This window comes from Pristiophorus japonicus, unplaced genomic scaffold, assembly GCF_044704955.1.
Source record: "Pristiophorus japonicus isolate sPriJap1 unplaced genomic scaffold, sPriJap1.hap1 HAP1_SCAFFOLD_1074, whole genome shotgun sequence".
NCBI classification, from domain to species: domain Eukaryota; kingdom Metazoa; phylum Chordata; class Chondrichthyes; family Pristiophoridae; genus Pristiophorus; species Pristiophorus japonicus.
Window position 1 is genome coordinate 75,310 of NW_027250728.1, and position 18,807 is coordinate 94,116.

General features: G+C 43.8%; 1 protein-coding gene across 1 annotated transcript in view; it reads right to left on the bottom strand.

Moving 5' to 3' along the window:
• The window catches only part of LOC139241439 (protein DOP1A-like), a gene marked incomplete at its 5' end in the record, with an annotated part of 73,925 nt that overhangs the window by 36,754 nt on the left and 18,364 nt on the right, over nucleotides 1–18,807 (bottom strand). Inside the window, 6 exons of the mRNA XM_070869998.1 lie at nucleotides 697–826; nucleotides 1,891–2,055; nucleotides 5,131–5,186; nucleotides 6,651–6,787; nucleotides 13,146–13,298; nucleotides 17,047–17,108. Coding sequence (XP_070726099.1) covers nucleotides 697–826; nucleotides 1,891–2,055; nucleotides 5,131–5,186; nucleotides 6,651–6,787; nucleotides 13,146–13,298; nucleotides 17,047–17,108 — 703 coding nt within the window. The remainder of the gene's footprint in view (nucleotides 1–696; nucleotides 827–1,890; nucleotides 2,056–5,130; nucleotides 5,187–6,650; nucleotides 6,788–13,145; nucleotides 13,299–17,046; nucleotides 17,109–18,807) is intronic.

Consider the following 18,807-nt stretch of genomic DNA (forward strand, 5'->3'; position numbering starts at 1 on the left):
CTGTGTATTTATTAGTTAGCTGTGTATTTATTAGTTAGCTGTGTAATTATTAGCTAGCTGTGTATATATTCGTTCGCTCAGCTTATTTATTAGTTAGCTGTGTATTTATTACTTAGCTCAGTGTATTTATTTGCTCGCTGTGTATTTATTACTTAGCTCAGTGCATGTATTAGCTAGCTGTGTATTTGTTACTTAGCTCAGTGCATTTATTAGCTAGCTCAGTGTATTTATTAGCTAGCTCAGTGTATTTATTAGTTAGCTGTGTATTTATTCGCTAGCTGTGTATTTATTAGCTAGCTCAGTGCATTTATTAACTAGCTCAGTGCATTTATTAACTAGCTCAGTGCATTTATTAGCTAATTCAGTGTATTTATTAGCTAGCTGTGTATTTATTAGCTAGCTCGGTGTTTTTATTAGCTAGCTCGGTGTTTTTATTAGCTCGCTCAGTGTATTTATTAGCTAGCTGTATATTTATTCGCTAGCTGTGTATTTATTAGCTAACTCAGTGTATCATGCCTTGAATTTGGATGAGGTTCAGATATGATTCCACCTGTAGTTGGCTAGCCTGCTGACAGTTACAATCAAGGGTTACGTCTCAATAATGGCCGCTTGTCTAACCTACTGGAGGGTGCCTATCGAACCGACCCGGGAGAGGTGGAGAAAGGAGAGAATTTGGAGAGGGAGGGAAGAAAATACCTTTGCTCTTTTCCTCAGCAGCTTGGCCAATCGCACCACGTACGGTTTGAATTCCCGTTGATGTGTTCCCTGCCTGCGAACCTCCAGCCCCGAATCATCAGACACTTCTGGAATGAAAGCCCAACGATACCTAAACACACAGAGTGAATTACAGCTCATTGTCACTCAAGAAATACATTGCTTTCAACATCTTTCTAAAGCACCCAGATGCCAAAGCACAAAAAGCACTGAATATCAGCAACACGAACATTGCCAGTAGTGTCACCAACAGCCAGACCTTGGAAACAGTACCGCCACCATCATTCTGCTCGGCTAGGGTGATATTTCAATTAGTGCACTCTTTAAATAGTCTATACATCAGTAAGAAAGTCTTGAGAATTAACTTGAATTTACATCAAAACATTAGACACAGTTTAATTTTTCTTCTGTTACATGACTGATTACACAATACATTCATGCTTTGCAGGTTATCCAGGGTTTCAAATACACACATACAACATGACTCGTACCCAACGAGAATACTGGCAGCTCCCATCAACAATTTGTTGAGTGAAGTCACAAATTCTATCCAGTTGGTGGTCTACAGATAATTGCCATAACGATGTCGGACTTGCACTCAATGTAATTTTCTTGTTAGGTTTACCCTTTTCACAATGAATGTCTTGAGAAAGTAATAGTTTTTATTCTATTGCAAACTGAAATATGTCTAAGAACCTTCTATGCTGGAAAATCTACGAAAAATGACACAATGAGCCAAAGATGAGTCCCATACAATACTGGAGGTTGGAGTCCAGGTTAGCAGTGCAACAAATTACACTCTTAAAGGGTTCACATTAGGAGGGACGTTGCTTTAAATAGAGAAACTGCTTTGATGCAGTGGTGCACGAACAGAATGTCCATATACTGATGGGACACCCAAAGGGTTACCCATAGCCAGGCTGTCGAGTGTGGAGGGTGGACTCAAGGCCTTGCCCCACCCCAGAATAATACTTCCCATATACATAGAACACTCGTCTGCAAATGCATTGATTAAAGATTAAAGAAAGGTGTCTTGCATACAAATCCTTTAAACGTGTTTCTCTCCACTCCCCTTCCCCAGGAAAACATTACTAAGAAACAGGCATAATAATAATGGTAGCAAGTTCAAACTCCACTCTATGCTCGATAGGAAACAGCACATCTCCCTTCACTTACATCTGAAACTGGGGAAGGTTTTCCGAGGGCAAGGTCAGAGCCAGATCCAGGAATTTGCAAGCAGATAGGTAGAGTCCAAGCCAACGTTGATTGTTGTAGGATGTGGAGAACCCATTGCCTCCCATGTAGGTGGTTTCCAGGCCAGACACTGATGGACCAGCAGTTCTGAAATGGATAAGTGTGTTAATAATGGTAAATATTTACTCTGTATTTTGCAACTTTATCTGCAAGTAAAAGTTCCGAGAAAAAGGCCCTTACTTTGAGAATGTGCTGACATACACATTCAGTGCTACATTTTAAAAGAGTTTTTTGGGCCAGTTGAGCTGAGGAATACCAAAGGACAGAAAACGCGAGTGGGAGTTGTGTACAGACCACCAAACAGTAGTAGTGAGGTTGGGGACAGCATCAAACAAGAAATGGCAGACCAACTGAACAAATACTTTGGTTCTGTCTTCATGAAGAAAGACACAAATAACCTTCCGGAAATACTAGGGGACCGAGGGTTAAGGGAGAAGGAGGAACTGAAGGAAATCCTTATTAGTCAGGAAATTGTGTTAGGGAAATTGATGGGATTGAAGGCCGATAAATCCCCAGGGCCTGATAGTCTGCATCCCAGAGTACTTAAGGAAGTGGCCATAGAAATAGTGGATGCATTAGTCATCATTTTCCAACAGTCTATCAACCCTGGATAAGTTCCTATGGACTGGAGGGTAGCTAATGTAACACCACTTTTTAAAAAAGGGAGAGAGAAAACGGGTAATTATAGACCGGTCAGCCTGACATCAGTAGTGGGGAAAATGTTAGAATCAATTATTAAAGATAAAATAGCAGCACATTTGGAAAGCAGTGACAGGATCGGTCCAAGTCAGCATGGATTTATGAAAGGAAAATCATGCTTGACAAATCATCTAGAATTTTTTTTGAGGGTGTAACTAGTAGAGTGGACAAGGGAGAACCAGTGGATGTGGTGTATTTGGACTTTCAAAAGGTCCCACACAAGAGATTGGTATGCAAAATTAAAGCACATGGTATTGGGGGTAATGTATTGATGTGGATGGAGAACTGGTTGGCAGACAGGAAGCAGAGAGTTGGGATAAATGGGTCCTTTTTAGAATGGCAGGCAGTGACTAGTGTGGTGCCGCAGGGCTCAGTGCTGGGACCCCAGCTATTTACAATATACATCAATGATTTAGGTGAAGGAATTGAGTGTAATATCTCCAAGTTTGCAGATGACACCAAGCTGGGTGGCGGTGTGAGCTGTGAGGTGGATGCTAAGAGGCTGCAGGGTGACTTGGACAGATTAGGTGAGTGGACAAATGCATGGCAGATGCAGTATAATGTGGATAAATGTGAGGTTATCCACTTTGGTGGCAAAAACATGAAGGCAGAATATTATCTGAATGGCGGCAGATTAGGAAAAGGGGAGGTGCAACGAGACCTGGGTGTCATGTTACATCAGTCATTGAAAGTTGGCATGCAGGTACAGCAAGCGATGAAGGCGGCAAATGGCATGTTGGCCTTCATAGCTAGGGGATTTGAGTATAGGAGCAGGGAGGTCTTGCTGCAGTTATACAGAGCCTTGGTGAGGCCTCACCTGGAATATTGTGTTCAGTTTTGGTCTCCTAATCTGAGGAAGGATGTTCTTGCTATTGAGGGAGTGCAGCGAAGGTTCACCAGACTGATTCCTGGGATGGCAAGACTAACATATGAGGAGAGACTGGATCGACTGGGCCTGTATTCACTGGAGTTTAGAAGAATGAGAGGGGATTTCATAGAAACATATAAAATTCTGACGGGACTAGACAGGTTAGATGCAGGAAGAATGTTCCCGATGTTGGGGAAGTCCAGAACCAGGGGTCAGTCGAAGGATAAGGGGTAAACCATTTAGGACTGAGATGAGAAGAAACTTCTTCACTCAGAGAGTTGTTAACCTGTGGAATTTTCTACTGCAGAGAGTTGTTGTTGCCAATTAATTGGATATATTCAAGAGGGATTTAGATATGGCCCTTACGGTTAAAGGGATCAAGGGGTATGGAGAGAAAGCAAGAATGGGGTACTGAGGTGAATGATCCGCCATGATCATTTTGAATGGTGGTGCAGGCATCGAAGGGCCAAATGGCCTACTCCTGCATCTATTTTCTATGTTTCTATGTCAGCACTGGAGAATGGAACCTTTCTACTTTTAACACCTCGTGTCAGCACGAAGCAGTCCTAGGTCAGTACAGCATCACCAGGCAAAGAGTAAAGCTTCCATCTGCTGTGCTCACCCGCAGCTGTAACTCGAACCTTAAAGGCACACCCTCTCCCAATTCCTTCCACCTCGTAGTTTGAGGAGATTGTCAATCTAGTGCCAACTTGTGGTACGGCACTGAAGTGTACAGGAACAAAGGGACCTTGGAGTGCAGGTCCATAGATCCCTGAATGTAGCAGGCCAGGTAGATAATATTGTTAAGAAGACATATGGAATACTTGCCTTTATTAGTCGAGGCATGGAATACAAGAGCAAGGATGTTATGCTTGAACTGAAGAAAACACTGGTTAGGCCACAGCTGGAATACTGTGTGCAGTTCTGGTCACCGCATTACAGGAAAGATGTGATTGCACTGGAGAGGGCAGAGAGGAGATTTACAAGAATGTTGCCCGGACTGGAGAATTGTGGCTGAGGAAAGATTGGATAGGCTGGGTTTATTTTCTTTGGAACAGAAGAGGCTGAGGAGAGACCTGATTGAGGTGTATAAAATTTTTTGAGGGGACTGGATAGAGTGGATAGGAAGGACCTGTTTCCCTTGGCAGAGGGGTCAACAACCAGGAGGTATAGATTTAAAGTAATTGGGGGGACGTATAGAGGAGATATGAAGGGAAATTTCTTCACCCAGACAGTGGTGGGGGTCTGGAACTCACTGCCTGAAAGGGTGGTAGAGGCAGAAACCCTCACATTTAAAAAATACTTGGATGTGCACTTGAAGTGCCGTAACCTACAGGGCTGCAGACCAAGAGCTGGAAAGTTGGATGGCTCTTTGTTGGCCAGCGAGGCCAGGATGGGCCTACCATGCTGTAAATTTCTAGTGCCAGCTTTGTGTTAGGTGCCCAAGCCCATGAGGAACCAGGTTCAGATGACTGAGAACAATCCAGCCATGTATTCTATGTTTCCCCTCTATCCCCACAGTATTGATCAGGAACTTGGCTTTGGGGTATTGCAGAGGTATTACATCACAACGATCGTCTAATGGAACCCCTTACCTTGAAATGTCTTCATCTGCTGAAAGTTCCTGCTCAATCAGTAAAAATACTTGCACCTTTCGGGAATGCAAAGAGAGGCAGAAGATGAAGAATGTAATCACTTATAAGCTGTTAAATAAAACTCCGCTCTCTTCCACGAAACACAACCGCTTTCCCTCTTCAATGAGAGAAAAAGAACTGAGGAAGATGATGAGACTAAGACCCTTCTTCCAAACCCGCAATCTCTACCAGCCAGAAGGACAAGGGCAGCAGGCGCATGGGAACACCACCACCTGCAAGTTAAGTATCATCCTGACTTGGAAATGTATCGGCCGTTCCTTCATCGTCGCTGGGTCAAAATCCTGGAACTCCCTCCCTAACATCACTGTTGGAGAACCTTCACCACACGGACTGCAGCGGTTCATGAAGGGCAATTCGGGATGGACAATAAATGCTGGCCTTGCCAGCGACGCCCACATCCCAGGAATTAATTTTTTTTTGAAGTGCAGTAAGAGCAGAGACATCGACAGATGCAATAAGTCTTCACCACAATATGACGTTCATAAGGAAGGGGGAGATTACGTAGCTCTTATGAGGTTTGCCACAAGTACAAATTCTTAAAGGGACGTCTCCGATCCAACAACTTAAGCTACAGCATATGGATGATCAATGACTAAAAACCTCCTTTAAGCCCTTTTAGATTTTCCTCACGTTCTTCTGTAACTCTCAAGGCAGGTGGGAGAAAATGGCCAAGGAATAATCAATCCGCTTATGGTAGTGATTAGGCAGAAATGATCATTTTACATAAGAATATTAGATCATTTGGCCCCTCGAGCCTGCTCCTCCATTCAATAAGATCATAGCTGATCTGATCGTGGATCAGTTCCACTTCCCAAAACCCTTTACTCCCTTACCGCTCAAAAATCTGTCTATCTCCACCTTAAATATATTCAATGGCCCAGTCTCCACAGATCTCTGGGGCAGAGAATTCCAAAGATTCACGACCCTCTGAAAAGAAGAAATTCCTCCTCATCTCAGTTTTAAATGGGCGACCCCTTATTCGAAGACTATGTTCCCTAGTTCTAGATTCCCCCACGAGGGGAAACATCCTCTCTGCATCTACCTTGTCGAACTCTCTCATAATATTATACATTTCAATAAGATCACCTCTCAGATTCTGAACTCCAAAGAGTATAGACCCAACCTGCTCAACCTTTCCTCATAAGTCAACCCCTTCATCTTCGGAATCAACCGAGTGAACCTTCTCTGAACTGCCTCCAATGCAAATATATCCCACCTTTTAATCTTGTGGGATTTGAGTGTCAAACCTTCTCTTGTCCCTCTGAATAACTCCCAACTCCAGAATAAGGACTGAGCAGTACCTGGGTTCAGTCTAGGAACGCAGAACATATTATTTATTTGCCAAGATGTTGGATTCACTTGAATTTGCATTTTGACATGATTAATGTGTAAACTGAACAATGAAGAACCATCCAGGTACAACCCTATACATTTACAGGGGTGACTTTTGGCCAGCTTACCAGTTCTGTGATCATCGTGGGCCACAGTGAGGTGAGATGGCGCGGAGACATCCGTAATAGCAACACCCGGAAAAAAAGAAAGACCTGGGCATGGAGTGTGGGAACTTGTGGGAGACGCAGACTTTCCACCAGGCGTTCTGGAAAAGGGCAAAATACAAACATCAATCGCAAACCCCGTAAAACCCCGACATTTACTGTCAAAGGTCCTTCTAAACTTATTTACATACACGGACTCTGGATAATCCACAGGAGCATTCCTTTAGGTACAAAATACAGCAAGTTGCCTGCAATTACTCTAAATAACTATCTAAATCACATCAGTTTGTTCACTAATACTGTACAATGATCTGATTATAAATCAACTGTGAGACTTCAGATCAACTCCATGTCACCTTGCTGTGATGGTGTAACCCACAAAACCTTTCAGTAAGAATAGCTTTGCACAGTAGAGTCACCACCCACAACCACTGCTGGTACAAAGATGGGTCCACATTAAGTAAAACCTACTTCACAGCATGTATTTAAATAACCAGGTAACCCAGAGTGGCTTCTAAGGCAATAATCCAATACTGTGGACCCTGCTTATGTGGAACACCTCGCCATAGAAACATAGAAAATAGGTGCAGGAGTAGGCCATTCGGCCCTTCGAGTCTGCACCACCATTCAATATGATCATGGCTGATCACGCAACTTCAGTACCCCATTCCTGCTTTCTCTCCATACCCCTTGATTCTGTTAGCCGTTAGGGCCACATCTATCTCCCTTTTGAATATATCTAACGAACTGATCTCAACAACTTTCTGTGGTAGTGAATTCCACAGGTTCACAATTCTCTGAGTGAAGAAGTTTCTCCTCATTTCGGTCCTAAATGGCTTACCCCTTATCCTTAGACTGTGATCCCTGGTTCTGGACTTCCTCAACATCGGGAACATTCTTCCTGCATCTAACCTGTCCAATACAGTCAGAACTTTACATGTTTCAATGAGATTCCCTCTCATTCTTCTAAATTCCAGTCAATATAAGCCTAGTTGATCCAGTCTTTCTTCATGTGTCAGTCCTGCCATCCCGGGAATCAGTCTGCTGAACCTTCGCTGCACTCCCTCAATAGCAAGAATGTCCTTCCTCAGATTAGGAGACCAAACTGTACAAAATATTCAAAGTGTGGCCTCACCAAGGCCCTGTACAACTGCAGTAAGACCTCCCTGCTCCTACACTCAAATCCTCTCGCTTTGAAGGCCAACATGCCTTTTACCTTCATCACCGCCTGCTGTACCTGCATGCCAAAAGTGTGCAGTGATTTTTTTTAATATGTGGTTGACTTGCTACTAACTGTGTTCGGCCCAGGAGGTCACTGACTGAGATTATGGTGCAGCACTGAGGACTGGATTATTCTGCTTTATATTCCAGTGGTCTCATCTGCTAATTTGCAACAAAACACAGGGTTGAGAGTTACCTGTGCTCATAGGATAGTTTTTTTTTTGTGTATCACAGAAGTGCAGATGGAGCAGCAAAGAGCAGAGAGGGGTGGGAGACGTGAAGAGAATTTAAAGATTGTAGTCATAGGGGATTCGATAATTAGGGCAATGGATAGTGTCCTCTGCAGTCGCAACCGATTGGCAAACTGTAACTCGTGGCGTGCCATAGGGATCAGTGCTGGGGCCTCAACTATTTACAATCTATATTAATGACTTGGATGAAGGGACCGAGTGTAATGTAGCCAAGTTTGCTGATGATATAAAGATATGTGGGAAAGCAAATTGCGAGGAGGACGCAAGAAATCCGCAAAGGGATATAGACAGGCTAAGAGAGTGAGCAAAATTGTGGCAGATGGAGTATAATGTGGGAAAATGTGAGGTTATCCACTTTGGTAGGAAAAATAAAGAAGCAAATTATTTAAATGGAGCTTACAAAACGCTGCTGTAGAGAGGGACCTGGGGATCTTTGTACGTGAAACACAAAATGCTAGCATGCAGGTACAGCAAGTACAGGAAGGCAAATGGAATGTTGGCCTTTATTGTTAGGGGGATGGAGTATAAAAGTAGGGAAGTCCTGCTACAACTGTACAGGGCATTGGTGAGACCACACCCTGGAGTACTGCTTGCAGTTTTGGTCTCCTTATTTCAGGAGGGATATACTTGCATTGGAAGCAGTTCAGAGAAAGTTCACTAGGTTGATTCCTGAGATGAAGGGATTGTCTTATGAAGGAAGGTTGAGCAGATTGGGCCTATACTCAATAGAGTTTAGAAGAATGAGAGGTGATCTTATTGAAACATACAAGATTATGAGGGGGCTTGACAGGGTGGATGCAGAGAGGATGTTTCCAATGGTGGGGGAATTTAGAACTAGGGGGCATAATTTCAGAATAAAGGGCCACCCATTTAAAACGGAAATGGGGAGGAATTTCTTCTCTCAGAGGGTCATGAATCTTTGGAATTCTCTGCCCCAGAGAGCTGTGGAGGGTGGGTCATTGAATATATTTAAGATGGAGATAGACAGATTTTTGAACGATAAGGGAGTCAAGGGTTATGGGGAGCGGGCAAGGAAGTGGACGTGAGGCCAAGATATAGATCGGCCATGATCTTATTGAATGGCGGAGCAGGCGCGAGGGGCCAAATGGCAGACTCCTGCTCCTATTTCTTATGTTCTTAGCTGAGAGTCCAGAAGGTTGTGTTGCCTACCTGGTGCCAAGGTAAAGGATATCTCCCAGCAACTGGAGAGGAACTTGAAAAGGGAGTGGGGAAGATCCAGTTGTCGTGGCCTATGCTTGGATCAATGACATAGGGAAAAAAGGGAGGAGGTCTTGCTAAGGGAATATCATAAGTTAGGAACAAAATTTAAAAAACAGGACCTCATGTGTGGTGATCACGAGAGACACGTGCTAATACACGGAGACAAACAGATCAGGAAGGTGAATGCGTGGTTGAGAGTGATATTGGAGGGGGGGGGAGGGGGTGTTCCTGTGACACTGGCAAGCAGTGAGACAGGAAGGAGCTGTCCTGCTGCGATGGGCTCCACCTGAGCCGGAGTGGGACCCGTGTCAGGCCGAACGGATAATAAAACTAGTAAGAAGTGGAGAGGGATCTGGTGAGAATTATCCAAGTCTGAAGATCAAAGCATTAGCAGATGAGTATAATGGTCAGGAACGAGGTAAGGAACAAGGGTAACATAAACAGTCGGGAACAAACACAGTTATATAACAGATGTATAAAAAGACTCTTAAAAATGAAGTAAGAGGAATGACTATGAAAGAATTAAACTGCCTGTACAGCAATGTACACAGCCTCCAAAATAAAATGGGGGAACTGAAGGCAATAATCCATAGGGAGGAACCAGATGGAGTAGGAATAACTGAAACATGGCGACATAAAGAACAAGACTAGCAACTAAATACTGCAGGTTAAACAATCGGAAAGGATAGGCAAGGAAGAAGGAGGTGGGGTAACTGTAATAATTGAAGATAACATAATGGCAGTAAAAAAGGGACATATCTAACAAGGTTAGAAACAGAATCCATATGGATTGAAATAAAAGATAAGAGATAAATGATGCTAACAGGGCTATACTGCAGACCACCTAATGGTGGATAGGAGGCGGAGGAAGAAATCTGTAAGTAAATGTATGAAATGAGTGAAGAACATAGAATAATCATCGTGGGAGATTTGAACTACCCCCAAATACACTGGCAAGAAGAGGTAGCAAAAGGGACAAGGAATGGAGTTTTTACACTGTGTGCAGGACTCCTTTCTTACCCAGTATGTGAAAAGCCCAACAAGAGGGGGAGCACTGCTGGATCTAGTAATGGGAAATAAACCAGAACTAGTCAGTAAAGTGCAGGGGGAACATCTAGGCAATAGCAATCACAACATAATAAAAGTGCAAGGTAAAGATTGAGAAGGACATAAGCAAGACGAAGACCAATGTAATAAATTGGGAAAAAAGCTGATTTTGAGAGGATGAGAATAGAATTAGGGAAAATAAACTGAAAAAATTTACCGACAAAGAAACAGAACAGCAATAGGAAACATTTAAAATGGTGGACAAGAGTCCGGGAGAAATATAGCCTACTAAAAAACAAGAAAAAAAGAGCCAGTAATGACACACCATGGTGAAGAAAGAAATAAGAGCAAAACTGAAATTAAAGTAAAAGATACACACTAAATAATTTGACAACAAAGGAGCGATTGACAAAAGGGAATACAAAAAGGTTAGGCAAGTCAAAAAAACAATTAGGAAGATAAAGAGAAATTACAAAATTAAATTATTACGGATAATTATATTCTATAGACACATAAATAACAAAAGAAAAACCAAGCTAGGGATAGGACCACTAAGACCACAAGATAAACCTTGGGTAATGACAGCAAAATGGCAGAAGTTCATTACTGTGCCTCGACATTTACCAGAGAAACTAAAATGGTGGCTAAGACATTAGAAGAGATCAAAAAGGATATAAAGACATTTAAGATAGAAAAAGGGGAAATAATGAATAAACTAAATCAAATTTAGAATAAACCCTTGGTTCAGCTGGATTACATCCACACATATTAAAAGAAGCTAGGGAAGAAATAGCAGAGGCATTATTACACATATATAAAAATTAATTAGAAAAATACAAGAGGACTGGCAGACAGCTAATGTGATTCCTATATAAAAAAAGGGGGATAGGACTAGCCCAAGGAATTATAGACCAATTAGCTTAACGTCAGTGGTAGGAAAGATAATGGAATCCTTAATCAAAATGTTATAGAAAAACATCTAGAAACTGAAAATATAATAAAGTGGATTCTAAAAGGGAAGGACATGCTTGAGCAACCTCATTTGAATTCTTTGAAGTGACAGAAAGGGTAGATAAGAGTAATGCAGTAGTGCAATGTAGATCCATAACCAAGATCAGAACATGTGGAGTCAGGAGACAAGTAGGTGAACGGATAGCAAGCTGGCTACAGAACAGGAAACAGAAAGTAGGGGTTAAAGATAGTTGCTTGGATTGGCAAAAGGTGGGAAGTGGAGTTCCATAAGGATCGGTGCTGGGACCGCTGTTCATCATTTACATAAACGATTTGGACTTGGGAATTGGAAGCACAATTTCAAAATTTATGGATGACACCAATTGGGGGGTATAGTTAATATAGAGGACTGTGACATAATACAGGAATAAATATATCAATAAACAGAATGGGCATGTAATTGGCAAATGAACTTCAACATAGATAAGTGTGAAGTAATACATCTTGGTAGCAAGGATAAGGAGACTACATACACCTTGGAAAATAAGTGTCTGAGGTAGAGGAACAGAGGGATCTGGGGCCACAGATACACAATCACTAGAAGTAGCGACGGAGGTTGATAGTCCATTAAAAAGCATACCGAGCACTGGGATCCATTTCTAGAGAGAGAATTGAAAAGCAGAGAAGTCATGTTAAACTTGTATAGCACCTTGGTTAGACCACACTCCATATTATAAAAATATCGAGGCACTGGAGAAGGTGCAGAAATATTTACAAGAATGATGCCAGAACTGAGAGATTATTCCCATTAGGAAAGATTGAACATCCCAGGCTGGGTCTCTTTTCTGCAGAAAAGAAAAGGCTGAGAGGTGACCTGATAGAGGTCTTCAAGATTATGAAATGGTTTGCTAGAGTAGCCTTAGAGACGATGTTTCCACTTGTGGGCGAGACCAAAACTAGGGGCAATAAATACAATAATCACTAATAAATCAAAGAGGGAATTCAAGATGGTGATGTGTAAAAGGAATGGCTTGGGCATTGCAGGGGTGCTTTATATTGCTGGTGTGGGGTGGTGCCAACCTGGCGTATCATGTGGCAGCCAGGGTGTACAGCATCAAGTGAAGTAAATCTGGCCATGGTGAGGCCATCCCTGGCCTCCCGGGCAGCAATGTGGTTGGGTGCTGATGCCCTGTGCAGCATCAGGTGATTGCGGAGAAGGTTGGTGTTGCTGGTGTGCCTGGTGCTGCTGGTGTTGGGGCTGATCGTGGTGGGATTCTGAAGACCCAGGTGAGATTTTTTTCAAGGGCACCGATGCTGATGAAATAGATGGCAGGTGAGGTTGAGATGACAGATGATCAGTGTCTATTCTCCTGAATAGTTGACAGCTGCAGAAGTGGTATAAAAGCTACAATTTCACAGCTATTCACGTTCCAATGTCAGAAGCTGGAGCCCTCAGGATTTGGAAGACACATCTGAGTTTTATGCAGGTTGGAAGTGTTTGGAGTAAACTCTCTATCCACTGCCACCTCCTTGAAGCAATCTCTTTCACCATTGACAGATCATTTTTGTCATCTGTTATTAACAGACTCCGGCCGGTCGGGACCCGGTAGGCGAAATCGAAGCCAATGAGTGGGGACTTGTGATAACAAGGTATGTTGTACACAGGGTTTAATGATATTTATAAACTGTTTGAACTTTACTAGGGTGACAACTATTGTAACTACTCCCACGTAGAGATTCTGAGATATACTTGAATGGTGTTACCAACCTTGTATGTCTGGCAGATACTTCTGGTACTGATCCACTTCACTGCTAAAAATAGCAAAGGCCAGTCTCTTTAGGAGCATTGCCCGCTGTTCCAGTTCCGCCTCGCGACTGGCGAACAGATTGAGTGAGCTGCTTTGTGCCACAGCAACCCGAGCTGTGGGAGTGAAAACCAGTCAGTCAGTCAGGTCAGGAGAGGGGAGGGCAATGCCTCGGATACACTCCAGGTCCCTGCACTACATTTTACTCAGACATTTACTCAAGTCTCACAGCTATTAAACTGTATATTTCACAAACTCAAACAAGCTAAATGCCATTAATTTTCATCAGTCTCCCAGTTCCGACGAAGGGTCGCAGACCTGAAACGTTAACTCTGTTTCTCTCTCCACAGATGCTGTCTGGCCTGCTGAGTATTTCCAGCATTTCCTGTTTTTATTCCATCAGCTTATGGTGCACTTGGCTAACACCTACTCTGTTCCTGATGCTTGGGCTGATGCTTATCAGCAGCAATGTGCCGGAAAGTCAGTTCCTGTTTCATTAGGAGGTCAACCTTTCTTCGATTTCTCTATGACCTTTAAAGTCAGGTTTTATTGCTGGTTTAAAAACCTGCATTCTTTTCAATTTCCACTTTTAACATAAAAAATTGGGAGTAAATATGGAAAAACAGAAAACGGTAAATTTAGAGAAGTCCGAAACACCCCCAAACACCCAAACACAGACTAAGTAAGTGGGCAAAAATTTGGCAGATGGAGTATAATGTTGGAAAATGTGAGGTCATGCACTTTGACAGAAAAAAATCAAAGAGCAAGTTATTATTTAAATGGAGAAAGATTACAAAGTGCTGCAGTACAACGGGACCCTGGGGGCACTTGTGCATGAAACACAAAAGGATAGTATGCACGTACAGCAAGTGATCAGGAAGGCCAATGGTATCTTGGCCTTTATTGCAAAAGGGATGGAGTATAAAAGCAGGGAACTCTTGCTACCAATATATAAGGTATTGGTGAGGCCACATCTGGAATACTGCGTGCAGTTTTGGTTTCCATATTTACGAAAGGATATACTTGCTTTGAAGGCAGTTCAGAGAAGGTTCACTAGGTTGATTCTGGGGATGAGGGGTTGAGGGGGTTGACTTATAAGGAAAGGTTGAGTAGGTTGGGCTCTACTCATTGGAATTCAGAATGAGAGGTGATCTTATCGAAACGTATAAGATTATGAGGGGGTTTGACAAGGTTGATGCAGAGAGGATGTTTCCACCGATGGGGGAGACTAGAACTAGAGGGCATGATCTTAGAATAAGGGGCCACCCATTTAAAACAGAGATGAGGAGAAATTTCTTCTCTGAGGGTTGTAAATCTGTGGAATTTGCTGTCTCAGAGAGCTGTGGAAGCTGGGACATTGAATAAATTTAAGACAGAAATAGACAGTTTCTTAAACGATAAGGGGATAAGGGGTTATGGGGAGTGGGCAGGGAAATGGAGCGGGCAGGGAAGTGGAGCTGACTCCATGATCAGATCAGCCATGATCTTATTGAATGGCAGAGCAGGCTCGAGGGGCTGTATGTCCTACTCTTGTTCCTATTTCTTATGTCCTTATGTTCTCTATGCCTACCCTATCAATCCACTTCATAATTTTAAAGGCCTCTATCAGGTCAGTCCTCAGCCTTCTCTTTTCTCGAGAAAAGAGACCCCTCAGACTATGCTCTCAGTCCTGGTATCATATTTGTAAATCTTTTTTTTGCATTTTCTCCAATGCCTCTATATCCTTTTTATAATATGGAGACCAGAACTGTTCACAGTATTCCAAGTGTGGTCTAACCATGGTTCGATACAAGTGTAACATAACTTCTCTGCTTTTCAATTCTATCCCTCTAGAAATGAACCCCAGTGCCTGGTTTGCTTTTTTTACGGCCTTGTTAACCTGTGTCACTATTTGCAGTGATTTGCGTATCTGTACCCCCAGATACCCCTGTTCCTCTACACCAGTTAGACTCTTATTATCCAAGCAGTAAGTGGCCTCCTTAGTCTTGCTACCAAAGTAGTAAAATACACTATATAAATGCAAGTATTTTTTGTTTTCTCTTCATATTCCCATTTGTCATACTCTTTTGTTTTTTATGTACTTGATTTCTTTCTCTTTCGTTTCAATTTTGATCTTGTGTCTTTATTCATCCATGGTGTTTCGTCATTGGCTAGTTTGTTCTTGTTATTTTTGTGGAATATATTTTTCCTGGACCCCATTGATCATCATTTTAAATATTTACCACTGCTGCATTCTTTATTTGCTAATTTTATTTTCCAGTTTATTTTCCCTAGTTCCATTTTCATCCCATCAAAATCATTTTTTTCTCAATTGGTTGGCTTTGTCTTTGTTTTACTTATGTCCTTTTCAATCTTTACCTTGCACCTTATTATGTTGTGATCACTATTGCCTAGATGCTCCACTATGCTTCTCTCTTCACTGGCTCATTACACATTATAGATCCAGCAGGAATTCCTCTCTTGTTGGGCTTCTTCTGTACTGGGCAAGAAAGGAGTCCTGAACACCCTGTAAATTCTCCATCCCCTTTTCCTTCCTCTTCTCAACAGATTATTTGGGGTAGTTGAAATCTGCCATGATTATTATTCTATGTCTTTTACTCATTTCACAGATTTGGGTACGTATTTCTTCTTCCCCTTTCCTTCCACTATTAGGTGGTCTACTATCTTAATGTTTGTGATATCCTTTTTTCTATTGCCATTATGTTATCTCAAATTAGTACAGCTATCCCACTCTGCCCCCTTCTTCCTTTCTTATCCCTTCTTTGCAAGGAGCAAAAGAATTTGGGCCTTTGAAAAGTAAACATTGTTTTTCTTACCGATTTAACAAACCAGAAAAATATAGGAACCTTTTGGTGGAATTGGGCAATTTTAAAAGGTCTCCATCTATATTAGTTTAAGAAACTAATGTCACTTTGTAGTAACTGCCGATCTTAGTCACGTGACCATTTTGATCATTCCATATTTGACTGACTACATCAATGCTGGTGAAGGTAGGCTAGGTGGGAATTGAGGATTCTGTAGGTTTGAATTTATATACAGTACTAACACAGGCCAGTTCCAACTTTCACACCAGACTCTGCTTTAACGCATTGTGGTGCAGTGGTCTCTTTTACTTCTGCGATTGCTTCTGCCTTCCATGGCCTTATTCCACCGGCTTCCTGGACCAGATTGAGGCACCATTATAGTCAGCACCCTTCTTTCTTCCCACCAAACCCCATGGGTCTTTTCTGCTGTCGATGAGCCAGCTTCAGCAGAGTTGCCGACACCAAAAGCTCAGGCTGACTACAGCCAGGAAAATTGGGAATTGGGGGTGGGGGGAAAGAGAGGCCATGGAAGTGCAATAGAGACAGAGAGAGCAAGAACGACTGAGCAACACAGGCAATAAGGGAATGGAGACAGATACCACGAACAGATCTGGGCAAAAAGGGGACAGGACACAACACACAGGGAGATTACAAGCTGGTCTCAGTCACTCAAACCCACAAACTATAGGCTCTGTCCCTTTTAATCATTTCATGAATGATTTAATCAATGTTTTGTGTACAGTAAACTGGAGTTTCTCGTTAAATAGTAGAGTTACAATGACCTAGCAACTGCAAACTTCACTGACTTTAGTTTGTCCTAATTTCTCAAAAAATAATTGTAATAAAGCCTGCACATTTAGACCAGTTGTATTTGCCACGGTAAGTAATGCATTTGTAATTAATTCCCACTGCTTCCATTTGTTGAACATATCTTGAAAGAGCTTTATACAGAAACATTCCCATCACATACAGGAAGGATGTGTTAACTGAAAACCGAGAAGCAAAGACAAACAGGTGTGTCAAAAGGACTGAAGGTCAGTAAATCGATTCCAATACTTACTCATGAGATCCCTGAATGTTGTTTTGTCATGGGTCATCAGGTGATCGATTATGGCTCTCCAACTGCAAGTTTGAAACACAAAATCTGTTAAAAGTACAGATAACAGAGGATCCTGCACGCCAGGGCAACACACCATTTAATCAACACAGAGAAGTGAGATTATAAACCTCATGATAATATTCTTTTTGCCCGTTTAATAAATATATATCCTTCTCCCAGAGGTCTCTCCTTCCTTTCCCTGTACAACATATATTACGAATTTAATTGTCCGGTTTTTCTATATTGGGGCCTGCTTGTTTAGCTTGCGCTTCTTTTCCTTAGGCATATAATTAAATCACGTACTCCACATTAGATAAAGGGCTCTGCCTTTTATTAACTATGGTGTCTCAGCAATACTTCCCAGTGAATCCCTTTTTGTTCACTCCTTAGTCCTTTGAAGTTTCCTTCTTCTAAAGGTTGATAAGTGAGTTTAAATGTACTTGTATTGTGCACACCAACCCCGAGTTCCGAGACATGAACTTGTTTGTTTACAAGAACCAGGCCTGGATGTGAGGTTACCCCGAGTGGGGCCCTTGGAGCACACACTCCTCTCTTTTCCATCATTCTGGAGCTTTCGACATTCTTGTATTTTAAATTAATTCCCATTATCCAGGATGAGTCACACTTGTGTGTTCTTTATAAGGACGAACTATTTGCACTGCACTTTTTTGACCAACAGGCGACAAGTCCAGCCCCCGGTCAAGTTCTGCCCACCGTCCTCTCCTGGGCCCCGAATCATTCTGTCCACGTGGTGCTGAGACCCAAGAGTCTGCTGATTCCCTCGCCGACTCACATCCCCCTGCCCCCACCCCACCCCAGATCTGCTAGGCCCGTTGACTCTCTCCTCTCTCTCCACACCCTCCTCCCCGCCGACTCTCTCAGCCCCCACCCCTCTCTCTCTCCCCCCTCCCCCCCGACGACTCTCACCCCCCCTCCCCCCCACAACTCTCTCACCCCCTCTCCCCACACGACTCTCTCACCCACCCTCCCCCCCACGACTCTCTCTCTCTCTCTCTCCCACCTCCCCCCCACGACTCTCTCCTCCCCCCCACGACTCTCTCCCCCCCCCCGACTCTCTCCCCCCCTCCCCCCCCCGACTCTCTCCCCCCCTCCCCCCCCCGACTCTCTCCCCCCCTCCGACTCTCTCCCCCCCTCCCCCCCCCCCCCCCAAGACTCTCCCCCCCTTCCCCCCAACGACTCAGTCTCCCCCCTCCCCCCCCACGACTCAGTCTCCCCCCCCCCACGACTCTCACCCCCCCTCCCTCCCCACGACTCCCCCCCCCCCCACGACTCTCGCCCCCACCCCACCACTCTCACCCCCCCTCCCTCCCCACGACTCTCGCCCCCACCCCACCACTCTCACCCCCCCTCCCCCCCACGACTCTCACCCCCCCCTCCCCCACACGACTCTCACTCCCCCTCCCCCCCACGACTGTCACCCCACCTCCCCCCCACGACTCTCACCCCCCCTCCCCCCCCCACGACTCTCACCCCCCCTCCCCCCCCCACGACTCTCACCCCCCCCTCCCCCCCCACGAACTCTCACCCCCCCTCCCCCCCACGACTCTCCCCCCCTCGACTCTCTCCCCCCCACGACTCTCTCTCTCCCCACCCCCCGACTCCCTCTCTCTCCCACCTCCCCACCCCCGACTCTCTCTCTCCCCCTCCCCCCACTCTCTCTCTCTCTCTCTCTCCCACCTCCCCCCACCCCGACACTCTCTC